Source organism: Larimichthys crocea, chromosome XX (genome assembly GCF_000972845.2).
Source record: "Larimichthys crocea isolate SSNF chromosome XX, L_crocea_2.0, whole genome shotgun sequence".
Taxonomy (NCBI): Eukaryota; Metazoa; Chordata; class Actinopteri; family Sciaenidae; genus Larimichthys; species Larimichthys crocea.
The window spans coordinates 5,868,327-5,884,391 of record NC_040030.1 but is presented as its reverse complement, the minus strand read 5'-3'; the positions used below and the strand labels follow the sequence as shown (position 1 = coordinate 5,884,391).

At 41.6% G+C, this 16,065-nt stretch overlaps 2 protein-coding genes across 3 annotated transcripts in view; one reads left to right on the top strand and one right to left on the bottom strand.

The window, feature by feature from the left end:
- slc41a2b (solute carrier family 41 member 2b) overlaps nt 1-13,365 on the bottom strand; it is a 35,324-nt gene extending 21,959 nt beyond the window's left edge. The window contains exons 1-8 of the mRNA XM_010736905.3: nt 13,252-13,365; nt 11,278-11,863; nt 10,124-10,231; nt 8,269-8,340; nt 6,976-7,120; nt 6,604-6,750; nt 1,547-1,694; nt 878-957 (exon numbers count right to left, since the gene is read on the bottom strand). Of these exons, the coding sequence (XP_010735207.1) occupies nt 878-957; nt 1,547-1,694; nt 6,604-6,750; nt 6,976-7,120; nt 8,269-8,340; nt 10,124-10,231; nt 11,278-11,820 (1,243 nt within the window). The 5' untranslated portion in view covers nt 11,821-11,863; nt 13,252-13,365. The remainder of the gene's footprint in view (nt 1-877; nt 958-1,546; nt 1,695-6,603; nt 6,751-6,975; nt 7,121-8,268; nt 8,341-10,123; nt 10,232-11,277; nt 11,864-13,251) is intronic.
- Nucleotides 13,366-13,902: 537 nt separating this feature from the next.
- nopchap1 (NOP protein chaperone 1) lies at nt 13,903-15,917 on the top strand. Of its 2 annotated transcripts, none has more exons than XM_010736906.3 (4): nt 13,903-14,048; nt 14,360-14,434; nt 14,768-14,901; nt 15,054-15,917. In XM_010736906.3, exons 1-4 carry the CDS (start codon nt 13,988-13,990, stop codon nt 15,234-15,236), a joined length of 453 nt encoding a protein of 150 aa, XP_010735208.2. In that variant the 5' UTR covers nt 13,903-13,987; the 3' UTR covers nt 15,237-15,917. The 2 variants fall into 2 exon arrangements, with proteins under 2 accessions (XP_010735208.2, XP_027127873.1); XM_027272072.1 differs by lacking the exon at nt 13,903-14,048 and adding an exon at nt 14,081-14,172.
- The last annotated feature ends 148 nt before the right edge of the window (nt 15,918-16,065 follow it).

Genomic DNA, 16,065 nt, shown 5'->3' with positions numbered 1-16,065 from the left:
TGATCATCTACAAAAGGTGATTTTTCATGTCAGAAAAGGACATATCAGAAAATGTTTAGGACTAGATTTTTCATGTCAGAAAAGGACATATCAGAAAATGTTTAGGACTAAGCCATATTGGAGTGCAGAAGTCCAAAAGCTTGGAATGATAAAAGACAGGCAGAGAGGGAATTTTTAAAATGTACAGACCCATTGAAGAGAATGCAGCTCAGGGAATAACACAGGCAGACGTTATTTTTCATAAGAGCATACAGGTCTATAAAAAGGCAGTTCAGAAGAGGACAAACATTACAGCTGGATCGATTACAACAATCATTTTGGAAATAAAGAAATAAATTGGGTCTTAAGAAATTACAGAAAATCCCAAAGGAAATTATATGGAAATTAAGATGTCTGGAAAAGTGTGACATTGTTTTGGCTCTCTCTAGATGAATTCATGACTTCTGAATATGAATGTATGGTATCTTGTAAGCTCATGCGAGCTGGGCATGAGCGTATCTATGACACTATAATAAAAAAATTCACTCTGTCTAATAGATGTGGACATATTTCAGTCTGGACCACAGTGACTGACTGACAAACAGACACCTCCGTCTCTAGAGCCATAGCCTCAGTGCCGCTAGCACAGCTGAAAACACTGACCTGTAATAATAGTCATGTCGAAATCATTTAAAACTGAGTCATCTAGAGCTTTGACTTCTCTTTACATACGTCTTCTCTAAATCCACCAGGATTTGGGAAGCTATTATTTTAAAACCTTTGGTACAGTCTTAGACCAGCTTGTCCTTGTATGTTCGTGCCTCAGAGGCAGGCGAATCAAACAGTAACACCTTAAAGCCATCGAGAGCGAAGGAGGAAGCAGTGCCAATAGACTCACCATTGATAACTGGGGTGTACACTACGATGCCAGCCAGATTTGGGTCAGACACTGTTTTGTCCAGGATGAGCCCCCCGATGCTGCAGAACACAACATAATAAGATCATTAACTGATGTTACTGTGTGTGTTTGTGAGACAGAGACAAAGAGGGGCATGGAAAGAGAAAGATAGTATTAAGAGACAGAGCATTGTTTTCATCTAAATGGTGTCCACAGTGAATCTGTGTGCCCCTCTACAAATGCCACAAAATATGAGTCATCAGCTGCGCTCAATGGGGAACATTAAGAGAGAGTCGAAGACAGTACGAGACACAAAATGAAAGATTTGTCTGTAGTTTTAAGCTTTTGATTTCCAGAGCCAACAATTGCATTTTCTTACTGCTCGATAAAAGCCCGAGTGATGTGGGATCACCTGCGCCGAGCACTGAGAGGCGAGCAAAAGAAAGAGTGAGTGAGACAATCAATCCTCTCTTACTGGCTGTATTCGAGGCCGCCAGGCTCAAGGGTACCCGAGGGTGTATGTGCTCGAGCGCTGCAACTTGTTTAGGGGATGAGTCATCAAGCAAACCAGACATTGGGAGTTGCAGACGCAGAATAGCTGTTCTTTCCCCTTTGAAGACTAAACACACACACACACGCAGTTACATACACAAACACACACATACACACCTGCTGATGACCATGGCAGTGATGACTGGCTCCCATCCGGAGTAAAGCAGGGTGCGGCTGGCTGGGTGCTTGGAGGAGATGACGATCCACAGGGGAGTCAGACACATGAAGAAGGCGCAAACCAGTGACGACACATATGGGTAGGAATCTGGGGAAAAGGAAGAGATGCATTCATTTTTCCTGTTTGGGGAGGTTGGAGCCTATCCTGGCATGCCCTGGGGAAATGGTAGGGAAACCACCTGGGTACTGTCAGTGCCAATATGACACCTGACTATGATCTGATACAGTCACGATACTTACTCTGCAGCATATGTTTTAAATGTGAGAAAAGTGGAGCACCAAGAGGAGAGCCACAAACACAGGTAAGGTTTCTCTCACTTTCTCCCTGCAACTAGATCTCTTTGTGCAAACTACAATAGAGCACAACAACAAACTATTTTGAAAGAGTAATTATGGTAAAGCACCTGCTTAGAGCCACCACCAGATGTTTCCAGCAGGATTCTGTTCCAAGCACTAAATAACTGTCATTAGGAAACAGTCCCAGATTTATTATCTCCATGGCCTCATAGCCGGAGAGTAGAAAGCACCCACTGTTCAGTTCAGGGGTATAACTGGCTCTAGCAGACCTTCAGTCTTAAAATATAAAGCTGAGGCAGATATACTGAGGCACACATTTAAGAGGGGAGCCTTGTCCCACATCAACCCAGCTCCCTCTGCAGACGTTGACAGGGGATCTGACACAGAGTTAACATGCACAGAGTAAGTTGTATATTAGCCATGCTCTAATTAAAGCTTTCTACAGGTTAAACTGTTAACACAAACCTCTGACACTCTGCTACTGTGCCTCCCTGTTGCTATGAATAAACCAATAAACATACTATTGATATTCCTGTCCATCTCTGGTGGACTGCATTTTGCTTAAACGCCCTGCCAGGAAAAAGAACAGTGATGCTGCCAACTATCTCTTTAAGCTGAGAAATGGCAAGACTCCTCTAATGCACAGGAAAAAAAATAATGATCCAAACAGTGATGATAGCTAGCTTGCTTTATGATGACAGAAGTCCACCCAAACCCTAGCATGAGTCTGTAATGTAAAAACTACAAGTGAGAGTAGTGATATGTTTCTCTGCCAAAGAATCCAGTTCAATCGCGGGTAACCACACAAAGTTAGGGACCCGTCAGGGTTATTCTAACTCTGATGTGTTGACAAGGTTCGGTTAGGGACAGGAAATTAAATTTAAATTCTCCTAGGATGAAGTGGTAACAAATATTGCTAATATGTATTATCAGTTTCACACAGTGAAAGGAGTTATTTCAGGCCTCCAGAAATATATAGATATTTAGTTAGAATATATATGTTTTTTTGATAAAAAGACAAAGACATAAGCCTGTTAACAATGGTCAATTGATGACAGGTAATGTGAAAGGGGTCACTAGTAGTGGCAAACAAACAGAAAATTGGGACCAGACTCTGCAGTAGCCCTCAGCCCTACATAGCCTTTTTATTTATCTTTTAGCTTATTGTTTTGATTTTACAGCCTATAACTTTACTGATCTGGTACACCCTTGGTGCTCTCATAAACCTTGTTTCCAGTTGCAGCAGACAGCTGTTTTCAGGGAAAATAAACCCACCCACCTAATATAAGCTCACCAAACACTACTGGTCTAGCACCAAAGAGCTGACAGATACATACCTTTGAGGCAAATTAGTGATATCGGGCTGTATGAATAAAACTACTTTACTTGACTTGAATATTGGACTTACATTTGTCAGATGGCCAGAAGGAAGACTCCAAATGAATGCTAATTTTGTTCCGTGTCAACTTTATAAAGTGATATGTCAGTTTTGTGCTTATGGCTATATCCGTGCCAAGAATTCCTCTGCAGTCCAATTAGCAACTTGTGAGAATGATGAGAGGGACACGTTTCTGTTGACCTTTATAAACAGGTATCTGCATAGCAATGTATAGAACTTTAACAAAAGATAATAAAAAGCTGCATCTTCATCAGACTACAGCTGATGACTTCCAGGACTGCATTTCAACCAATATGTTTTTTATTTAGCTGCAGTTTAGATTTCTGCTTTTTCTCCACAGAGATGATGACTGAGCCTCATGGATATTGTAGCACTCATCCACCATATCAAGCCGATGGAAAAAACAAATTCATTACCACTGATGGGCATTAAAAATACATCTGTAAAATCATCAGATTATCCTGGAGACTCCCATGTTACTGCTCAGGAACATTGAGGATCATTTACAAAAAACTGTCATGGAAATTTCCAGGGAGAAATAGTCCCAAAAACCACTCCCATTTTGCAACTCTGTGGTATTTCTGTTGAAAACTACTTCAATTTGAGTAAAATATATTAGCACACATACTTTAATCCAGACATTCTTTCTGGTACTTTTTTCAGACACATCCTACTGCCAGTTTATGTGTTATATAATAAATATTGAAAGATAGTGTAGATGATGTTCCTTTCTCCAGGGGTAAGTGCAACCAGTGTCCAAACATCCAGACACACACACACTGACTTATTAATTAAACTTAATACTAACCATTACTTTCCATTTTGTTGACATTATGAATTCACTTCTTTTGTGGGCTGCTTTGAAATGGCCCTATGTTGCCACATCTACACCGACACATATTGGGCTCTATCTCCAGCTCTCATTATCCCTGCTTTTATCTGTTGTTCAGCCCTCTCACTAAAGCTCTCTGTTTAAAAATTCTGTTTGCTGAAAGCAATTTATAAATAAACCTGGCCAGACTCGACTTGGCTCCTGCAGCTACTCTGTATCAGCTGTGTCTCATCTCTACTCTGGTTTCCCTCAAAATTAGATGCATTAGAGGCATTAAGTTCTTATCTGCATAGATAATCATGTGATTTAAATTCTGTTTAGTTGAGAGTTAACTGTCCATTAGTTCCAATTTAGCAGGATTTACCTGGGCTCAGGAACAACAGAGCCACTGTCCTGAGAGTGACACAGCCAGACAGCCTCACTGCACTCTCCTCCCATGGAAATATGAAATCTGAAGTGTGTTTAATACATTTAGCTCACAGCACTGCTCCTTTCCTAGTGTCGAAAATCTATGTCATACAATTAGACCTGACAGGGTTAGTTAGTGTGAGATGCTTTCCAAGAAGAATCAGCTTCCAGTGTACGCTGTATTAAGTAATACAAGGTGGTGCAACACAGGTCTGGATGTGATATGAATTAAACATGAGGAATGTGTGGCGAAAGGAACAGAGACGTCTGTTCTCAAACTGGATAGCAGAGATAATCCAGAGTGATGCAGGAGGGACCCCTACTGGCTGACTGAGAGAAGTGTCTCACTACAAAGCACCTAAAGATTCATTCATTTATTTCTAAGAAACAGAAGACTGAATAAATTAACTCCACAATAAAAAACCTGATGAGTTGATTTAAGTTCTCTGGGGTCACAAAGAGCTCACAAAGAAATAAGTGATTAAAAATATCATTAGGCAGACTGTAACTGCACTTCATGTATCAGAAATGGTGACAACAACAGGTAGTATTTGGTCAATGATATTATAAGGGGACAGTTAATGTGTGGTCACAACGTTTTCCTTCATTTTTTCCACTTATTTGGGAACTGTTAAACTCAATAAAATAATTTCCAGAATATTGTATCTAGGTACTGATGCTCATACAAATCAATTAACACCAAACCCAGTCTGTGCAGACTGATTCACTGTGTTCATGGAAACAATGATGAATGCAGTCACAAAGGTAAAGTTTCTTAAAAACTTTCTGCCTCACAGATATTGCTGCAATTTCACATTTTCTTTCAAACTAATTTGTACTTACTCCTTCTTCTTTATTCTGACTTTACACTGTGACTGTGCCAAACTCAAGAGAGAGCAAAAATCCTTAAACACTTAATGATCGTGGACTATAGATGTTAGAAAGTTAATGGACTCACGAAAATCAGAAGCGCCATGCTGTGTCAACCTCAATATTGATGGATTTTCTCTACAGTAAGTCATACAGTGTTCAAACAGTTAAAAGCTGCATGTATTTGATAAAACATTTCCTCAAAGTCTGTGGGTGTCCTTGCTTAGCAGCCTTACCACAGCTGCATGTTTTCTTTTTTTAAATCTTAGATAGAAAAAGTTTAAGCTCTGGAAAAATTAAACTCCAGAAATGTAGCTTGAAATACTCCATATATGATATCAAAGTTGGGCGTTCATTTTGCTGTATTTAGAATATTTTCACCAAATCAGAGTTGGTAGAAAGACTAATATAGACGTTTTTGTGACTTTTATTTTGCTTTTGCTTGAACAGAGCATGTTTTATAATGAGCAGTTGATTTGATCTTAGTTTAGTAAAAGTGAGAAACTAAAATTCAGAAGATGTATGGTTGTATTTTTCTGTTCAATAAGGAAAACAAGTGTAAGATTAGTCACTTTATGAAAAGTCGATTTCGGCTCGAGCTGGCTTTGAGGCAGATTGAGTGAGAGCAGAGAGGTTTGGTTTTGTTGAACTGAACTGAACCGTTTTTTTATGATTGGTTCACAGAATTAATTGCATAATAAAAACTGCGAAATACCAGAGCGTAACCACACCCAATTCAAACCTAGCGTCAGGAAAGTTAACAAAAGCTTAAATGAGAATATTTTGAATCTGGATTGAAACTAATTCCTAAAACTTTTTAGATGTTTATTATTATGTAAGATCTAAATTCTATAGTTAGACGGCTGTTGTGGACACACTGGAGGAATAGTTGCCTCCCTGTAGTTTTGTGCCATAACTCTTTTCTTCTGTGCTGACACAGGCTGTAACTCTTCTACAGCTTTAGACGTTTCGAAATGACCAGCCATGTCACATTACACAATATAAAACCATAAAACCAAGTGTGTTGATTTACTGTACTTTACAGACCACAAAAATACAGAATATGTGGCATATATAGCACATATATCTATATACTGTATATACCATATATTGTGTATACTGTGTACAATTAGAATATAGTCTGGAATTGGGACAGTAGGAGTCTCTTGAATGCAGAAGCTGTTCACCTACCCAGGCACTTGTAGAGGCCCTGGCTTATCCAGGCCAGGATCGCCAAGGTAATGAGGTCACCAAAGCTGGCGGCAATAGGTGTAGCTACGTTGTCTGGGTTGATGCCCGTCTTCTTTGAACCCACAATTACACCGACCATGATGATACCTGAACATGACACAAGTAGGGTGGAGCACATGACTAAAGGTCATCGTGTAACTGGTGACTTTCACACACAGTCTGTCAGTGAGAAAGAAGTGTCATCCTAACTTGTATGTTAGATCAGTAACAAAGACTGCTTGTGAAGAGGACGGAAGTGACCCAGCTTCTCCACAGCAACAATGTTAACAGTTTATTATAAGTGTGTGTGTGTGTGTGGGTCGGTGTGTTTACCCTGTAGCAGGGAGGCTATGAAGGCCGTGGCCACGCTGCTGGAGCACAGCAGCACAGCATGGCTCATTTGGAACTTCCCCTCCGGGATCCAACCGAGAACCACGGCTGCTACGGCAGCCAGGAAACCCACCACAGTGGCCTGAACCTGGGGGAGGAGAGGGGCAGGGGGGTTTACTACTGGACTGTTTTATTGATTTTAGAAAACAAGCACTACGACGTGTGTGACAACAGGAAACAGTGTTTACAGGGTCAGTAAAAGGGTCACTTTGGGTAGGGAATGTTTTGTATAGAAACAATGATGAAACACTGTAACTAACATCTTATCTAGGTAGATTTTTTCATTCCGTTACATAACACTTCCTGCTGGCAGATGTAACTGAGTAACATATCGGACAGATAGCTCGTCAAAACATGATGATGTTGCGTGTGTTATGGTGTGTTTATCAGTGTGTGGGTAGATGATTAGCAGAACTAGTACTCAGTCTGGATACACAGACACAAGTCAATAGAACTTTCTGAGTCACTGCCCACCTGGGTCCAACTGATTAACACCATCAGTAATGTGCATCAGAATATTCGTTTTTTTTCTCCTTTTATTTATTCACAGGAGTTTCACTGAGACCAGAAACTCTATTTTTCAGCCCTGATCACATTCACACCTGGAAGCTGTCCAGTATAACCACAGTCTGATCTGTGGGTCACTGAGCAGCTCCACTGCAGCAGTTGGGGTTAAAGGCCTTGCTCAGTGGTTGTAATGATGGAGAGGCAAATGCTGCCCTTTCACTTTTCCTACCCAGATTTGTCCTGTCCTTCCTGACTGCAATACATATCAACATCAACATTCCTAGTGCTACATAAATATAGACAGCATGTAGGGGAGGTTTTGTGTCCATATTAAAAAGTCCCATATTAACATCCACAAGAAGATATATTTGTGGTTTTTGAGTAGCGTAAAACAATAACATTATAGTCTGTGCTGAATGCAGTGTCTTACTGACTGTGACATCACAACCTTCCACAAGTTAAGATAATCAGGATACTTTAACTGTGTTTATTTAGCACCTAGACTTGCTTGACAATTAACCCAAGAATTTAAAACTTACTTTTTACAATATGGAACCTTTAAATACAATTCAGTTTGATTATTTTGTTATTTATAATGACATTTCAAATCTGTAAGGTGGCCTTGTTCAAGCAATCTTGATTCAATTTGATTGAAAAAGCAATGTTGGCTGTACATATGTAAATAAGTAAGTCCAAGACGTGTGTGTGTGTGTGTGTGTGTGTGATTACCTGCTTTAGTGCCAGGTTACCTATGATTAGATTCCACTTCTCTATGGGAGAATCCATCTTGCCCACGTTCACCTGTGTTGGGAAGCAGGACAGAAGAAAGTAAAACATTTTTTTAATGAGTTTTTAATGACTGAATATAAACCAGCCAGAGCTCCTTCATGATCCGAAAAGGCCTATATCATTTTAATTGTGTTCAAATTCCAAAAAAAGTGAGGTGGTTGTAGGTTTTTCCTCTTCTAAAAAGCGTCTGATGACAAATTTATTGACTTCTTCAGACCATGAGGGAAAAGGTGAGAAATATATTCAGATATATTACACTGTAATTCAGTCCTGTACATGCTGCTCAGAGCTCTGCCAACAGCACCGAGGTCAATGTCTCACTTCTTGCTGTGCGCAGTTGGTTAGTAAATACGTCACACACATTTGACCTTCTCCCTCCCTCCTCTCTGAATGAGGACGTTCCTTTAACTTAGCCAGTTTGTTTGAGCTTGTAAATATTGAAATAGTTCATCAGCGTCATCTTCAACTAACTTACCATCAGATATGGGTTCGTATTTGCACTGTAGTTTGCACTGACGCATCTACTGATAAAAACAAAGAATGAACCGTTCCTCAACCAGTGACTAAAAGAACACCACACTTAAGTACACTGTGAATCGCTGTCTGTTTTCCAGCTGAGCGCGGAGGAGAACAGTAACACAAAGACAAATCGTTTCTTTTGGAACACCACTGAGAAGTATCCGCTCACACTGAGCTCTGCTGTCCGTGTTGACACAGCACTGTGACTGTGGAGCCTGTATGCAGGGAGGCCGGGGCCGACAGGAAGAGCCAAAAACCAAACAAAGAGACAATTCTGCCTCTTCCTTCACTTCTTCGGCAGAGTTTGAGTAGTGGAGACAAACACGAAGAGAGACGTGCACTGAGGAATCTATGACAGGTTCTGCTGAATAAGTGCTTCATGCCCCCCATTCACAGGATCGGAAATAGGTTTGTGTCGAATGTGACGCAGTTTTATGGGAAATCACGTGCTGTGAATGCATGCAGTCATGGCTCAGGTACAGGCAGGCCTGTTCCCTCCTCGCTGCTCTTCCCTGTTTACAGCTTTTGCTCCATGAAGTTGATGTAGAGCAAAAAGTTAGCCCTCCGACTGTTGAACTGCTGTTGCGGCAGCCCCTCTTACCACCCTCTGCAGGGAATCACCCCTCATTCTGCTGCATCAGCAAATTCCTTGACTAATTGCTAATCCGCAAAGCTGTTACACCAAAATTCATTCAAGATGCTCCAGAATAATTCTGAAACTTTCCAAAGAAATTCTAACTTGAACTCAGATGGGGACAGTGAGGGCAGAGCCAGCTGCACTGACAAACAGGATCACTATAAGCCTATTCAGCACAGAAGACATTCACACTGTAATTACAGGCTGGAACAGCTGTCCAGATGCCACAGAGATGACCAATACCAACTGTAGGGGATGACTTCACAAAACAAACACACTCAACACAATGACATCACACATCTAGTGTGCCATCTATAGCGGCCAGAAAGACGAATCATGAGCCTGGAAACCCATAAAGGCATAAAAACAAACTGGCAAACAGTAGTTGAGTCAATGCAGCATGATGCTGGACACAACCCATCTAATTATGTCAGAAGATTAAACGTTATGGCACTGAAAGAAAAAGGACGACCCCTCGTCAGGAACTGTCGTCTTTGTAGTTCTTTCAAATGAGCCGGAAAACTACACTGATGAACGCTAAATCCATTCCAAGTTTGGTTCCTCAGGCTTCACATAGAAAGACTTCCAAAGTAGTGTGTTATCCCGACTGTGTTCAGGTTGTGTGTGTGTTTGTCTCACCGCTGTGGACAGCCTTGAGGCCAGAGTCATCTCCAGGTTTCCCTTGAGGCCGAGCAGAGCAGGAACCAGGATGAAGATCTCGGTGATGTACTGAAATGCCTCCCAGTGCTGCGGATGACACGAGTATGGAAGACATTATTTTAAAACACGTCTAACCTTATATCCACTCCACTTTCAGTCAACCTCATTTGACAAACAGATTTAAATTCCAGGCCTCATTTGCATTATGAACCAGTGGACCGAACTGAACAGTTTGTCACTCCTGTCAAAAATCCTGGCACTAATTCAATACAGGTGTGCTTAAGACTGCGATGTGTTCTAAAGAAATGTTTTGAACATGGTGTGCAGCAACCACCTGACATGTCTGTCACTCAAGACGAATAAGGCCTCCAAACTAACTTATGTGAACCAACCTCCAAAACAAGAAACACTGCTGAAGTGAAATTAACTACTCAAAGCTGAAAATCAGTCAGAGAAAATATGATTTTATTATAATATTTCCATGATTACAATCCATCAGAATTAAAAGGGTATCCTGTGGCGTTTTTGGCTTTGACTAGTAGGACTATGAAGCTCTGTTTGAGTGTTTTCATTTAGAATATCATGATACATGTTTGCACATGTTTTTTATGAGGAATGATATGTACTCAGCATGTTTGTTAGACCTCGGGGATACACACAACGCCTTTGCCACTTTGTACTTTATAGAAAAAAATCCAGTTTGCAAGTTAAGTCTTGTTTTTGTATCATTCCTATCATAGATAATAACACCACAGGAGCGACCTGGTGGCAGAGGCCTTAAAGAAGCTACCTGCTAGAAGAAGAGGACGACAACGTGTGAACATGGACGCAAACATCGCCTTTGTGTCATGAGGAAGGAATTACACACTCAGCCTCTGGGATTTACTTTTAACACCGAGTGTACACTTTTGGTTGTTTACAAGAAGGGCACCTTTACCCTCACCAAGAGGAGCAACAAGAAGTCAGAGCTGAGCAGTCTGATGATCAGACAGGTTTGTTACTTACTTGCATTGGAAAACAAAGAGAAACAGTGAAATGGCCGAACAGGACTCGACCTTTAATGCTACCCTGTCTTAAGCTCTCAGCTATGCTGCTTGCTGTTTGAACAACAGTTGTATTGTAGCACGGCTTACCTGCACAATATCCAGCACCATTCCAGCTGATACAGTTCCAAATCCGGCGAGCAGGAAAGGCAATAATATCTGCAGCGCCATGGCCAGAGGCGACTCCTTGGGCATGTTCTGCACGTTGGATCCCAGCTCTTCCTCCTCATCCTCTTCCTCCTCTGCGTCTGCCTCCTCCCCAGAGAGCCTCCTCTCGGCCAGCATGGGCTCTGTTTCAGAGTAACCCCCATCTCCACAATCAGATAAAGTCACAGAGGACCGAGAGGCCCGGTCCAGGAGCCGTCGGCCTTCTATGTGTGATGTCTCTTGTCTGTAGCCGTTCTGGAGTGGGCCGACCTCTGGTTTCGCTCCAAGATCCACCATGGCCAGCCGCTCCTCCTGTAGCTTAGTATAACCAGTGGGAACCATAGTCTGGAAGAGCGAGGCAAAGCGGCCGGAGGAAACAGGCTTCAGGGAGACAGCACTCCACCCGCCACTTGCTCCGCTCATACGCACTGTCAGGCTAGAGCCCAGGGACTCCCCTATAGCTCCACCCAGACTCTGGATACTCATGATGTGGTCTACGGCCGCAGAGTCTCATCTCCTATCATTCAGTCTGAGGGTGGTGTAAAAAGAAATGATACAACTGGTTTACACAGGCTCAGGTGCACCATCCATATCAAGAAATTGGACACATTAACTCATCGGCCTGAAGGAAAATACACAAGGGAAGACAATAGACAGGGGAGGACAGCAGGAAGAACAGGAAAACACCGCTTGGAGACATATCGGAGGAGATATTACTGTGAGATGAAACAGCTGAGTCACTACTTAAAGGGAACCAGAACTCAACCTGAAACCGGAGATGGCTAAATATACAGAGCAGCTGTTTCCTGATGAAGTACAGATGAACCTCTACATGTGTGACATCAGTGAATCTAATGAGCCAAATCATTACAGGAGTGACTATAGGCATTCTTTATCTTTACACCAGCTCATGATTATAATGCAGTGCTGGAAGTCTTTTGCTGGCAGCCAGCCGTGAGCTCAGTATACAGCTGTCAGCATCTCACAGATGTGCAGGAGAGGTTATAGATGAGTTCAGCTGATGTCAAAGTGACAGCAAGGCAGGAAAGACAGTGTCACGTCTTCATTAGTGCGCGAACAAGTTTGAAGTGAAGGGACAAAGAGTGTTTTGTGTTATTTAGTCGGTATGGAGCAGCAGTGAAGGCGGGAAAATGTGTCGTTAGAAACTGTATTTTGTTTATCTAAAGTTGATGACGCAGTCCCGAAAAACGTCGATATAACGTGAGTTTGTCCACCTGCAACAAACCCTTTAAAGTTAAAGGTTTTTTTCTAATGTGAGTTAAATTATACTGACATGAAACAGTTTATATTTTCACACGTATATTTATTTTTATAAAGCGGCACAACCAGACAAACGCTAGCTCCAGAAGCAACACGAGAGGACGAGCTGTAATTAAGTTACACACATGAACATTTTCACAAATGCTGATACAAAAATGACTATTTTGACTCGTAAGAAATTAATTATATACATCTTAATTAGACTTACTACTAGTCAAAATGACACATATAGACTTGCTGCTGCTGTTTTAAATGTTTAAAGGTTTTGCCACCTCTCACATCTGCACTTCATCACTCCTCAGGCCTTTTCATATTATTACCTGTCTGCCTCAGCCTCACTGCATTTCTGTTTTTATCGCAGCTAGACTTGGTTTAAACGCAGTCCTGTCACACGGGCTAATGTTCGCTGGTGTCTTTGCTTTAGCACAGACAATGTTGGAGAGTTGTGGGCGTCTGTCTGTGTTAGCGGAGACTGTGCTACGTTAGCTAGCTGTGTAGGAATCAAAACAGCAGGAGGCTCCTCACTTTCTTACGCGTTAACCGGGAGAATACACTGACTGCTGTTAGCGAGAAGATACAGAAATAATACTATTTATTCTATTGCTCACCTTAATTTATTTATTTCAAATTATTTACCTTTCCGCTGTGGAGACTTTTCATCCAGAAGAAGAGATGCGAGTCTCCTTCCTTGACAGTCCAGCAGCCAGAAAGCCGCGTCAGAGCAAAGAGTACCACCAAAGATCGTCTCTGCTGGTAAGAACAGCCACACGGTTTGGAAAAAAAAACGCGTATGTGATCCGGCAGAGTTGAGAAAGTTTTGCATACGGACAGCTTTTAATTCACAACAAATACGTCAGTTAATTTTAATATAGCAGTTAAAAGAACGTTTTAAAAGAATTAAAAATATAAAACATTCTCTAAATTAGCTTTTCAGCACACAAAGATAAGTTCATAATGTAGCCTAGTACAAAACTATTATTAGCAGGTTTCGCGGTAACAAAAACAAGCGAGAGTGAGAGCTCTCACCTACACCACAGGCTTTCTCGTAAGAACAAAAAGTGCCACACAGTTATTTTGATTGCAGTGCGCAGCCGCAGAGCGTACTTTCTTCAGCAATTATCCAGTTAGTATCATAAATGTCGGCCGTTTATTACGTTTACTGTTAGATTCAGTCAAAGTGCGGAATTTTAACGATGTTTTCCCTCCATAGACGCTCGGTACGGCCAACTTTCACTGTGTAATTTCCTCCCAAACAGTAGGGGGCGCCATTAAAGCCGGAGCTTAAATATTTATTTTCTCACCTTTCATGCGGAAGTTGCTCTCACTCGTAACACACATGTCGGTGAAAACATTGTCGCGTCGCGTCTGAAAAATGGAATTAAACGTCGAGAAAACGAGTTCACAGGCTTTGCTGTCATGTGGCAACGGAGGAGGTTTGAACTGATATTAGCAGCAGTCAAAGTGTGGAGCCCGGTACACTGAGAGTCAGCTAACCGGAGCTCGTTTAATGTTTTATTTAGCGATGCAGTGGAAGTACATGTTTAATGCTGTGTCTGTGTAGGTTTCTTCATAACAACAGTAACATGTCTCAAAGGTTTTCCACGTCCTCTTACGTTATCACGCTATCCTCAGCTAAAATAACCATATAGCATCAGCACACGTGCTTAACTACCTGGTTAGAAAACTGTGTTATTAAAACTGTAGTTATTATTATTTCCATCTCATCGTGAACTTGTCTGCTCAGGTCTCGGCGAGAAGCTTCTCCTCAAGCCAAAGGCTGGCAGCTCCCTGCAGACAGAGAGAGTCCCGAGAAGCAGCGGTAAGAGCAAACATCATCTCCCAGCATGCTGGCTGTGTGTTTGACTACAACTACAGGTGTATTCATTCATTCATTAAAGAATCTGATAACTGTGGATCAGTGTTTCCTCGCTCCTCAAATGTCATGTTTTGTCCACAATGATTTACCGCCAGAGGACTAAAGAAAATAAAAGATATTCACATTTGAGAAGCTGAAATCAAAGAATTTGGACACTCAAAATGATCAATTATCAAAAATATTTGGTGAATAACTCAATAGTATTAGGTTAGAACAAACTCCGTTTGAGCCAGAGGTGTGATGATCTGATGTGTTTTGTTGTGTTTTGTGCGTCAGTGTTGGACCGGCTGCAGAGCTTCCTTCCTCAGATGGCTGACGCCAATGAGAAGCTAAAGCAGCAGATGGAGGGAGCTCCTGCTGGATTCTTCGACATAGAGAGCGTGGAGGAGGCGCAGAGGATCATAGAGATGGTGAGTGTCAGTGTGTTGGTGTTGCATGCGCCAACAGCTTTCGTTGTTCTTCTGATCTTTATTTTATCATATTTTATCACCAACAGTTTGGATTTTTTATGTCCTGTCGTGGTTATGACATTGTTGTGTGGTCTCTTCCGCTTGTCTGTCAGGACGTAGCGCTGGTGGAGCTCAGCGGGTCAGACTCAGACGATGAAGAGGACACTTCAGACTCTGAGGATGAATCAGATTCTGGTGAGGACAGTGAGGTCACAGAGCAGAACCTCAAACTACCCGGAGACAAAGGCAAGAAGAAGAAAGCCAACATCCAAGTTGTTGATCAAGAGGGAGAGTAGAAGAGACGACCAGACAGACTTTTGGCTGCGTGTTTGAGTTTTTTCACCCTCTGAGGTGATGTGGGATTAACTGACCAATGACAGAACACTTCCCTCAGGTGTGGAAGGATTTTAACCTACATCACAGAGACGGTGAACAGAAAGCTCCCGTGTGGAGACATTTTCCTCATCCCTATGGGAACTACAGTTAATCTCATTTTGTACACGTAAAAGACAAAGTTTCAAAAGTGCCTTCAGCGCCAGAACAGATACTGTGATGACCTCATCCTGTCTGGCAGTCAGCCACTTCTCACTGTGCATGATGTGTAGAGGTGTAACACCGTGGATCACCTTGTTTTTGGTTATCATGAAGCTACCTGCTAATTCATTCATTATGACTTAATTATGGATGATTTGTTCTGATTTGTCCAAAAGTTTCAGTGTTGAGAAGTGTTTAGAAATGTTAAACTCTTGTACCAGAGGCTTGTCGTATTTTGAGGAACATCGTGCACATTCTGACACTTTCTGTCATTATTCATCGTACAAATACGATAAATATCTTTTTGGCAACGCTGTCTCCTTTCCTCACAGTGTTACAGACTTTATTTGGATTAATTATTTTTTAAGTGATCTGACTTCGGCTCCATTTTGTCATATAAAGACGTTCAAATGATTTTTCTGAAAATTAAATAATTCTACAGACATGGCTTCTCATTAAGCTACACTCACACACATACAATACAAAGCATGAATGGGTACACAACCTCTCAACATGAAGACATTTCTTTTTCTAACTAGCAGCATAGAAAGATATGTCTTCAGCATCTCAAATAAGTAAACTAGGCAACTT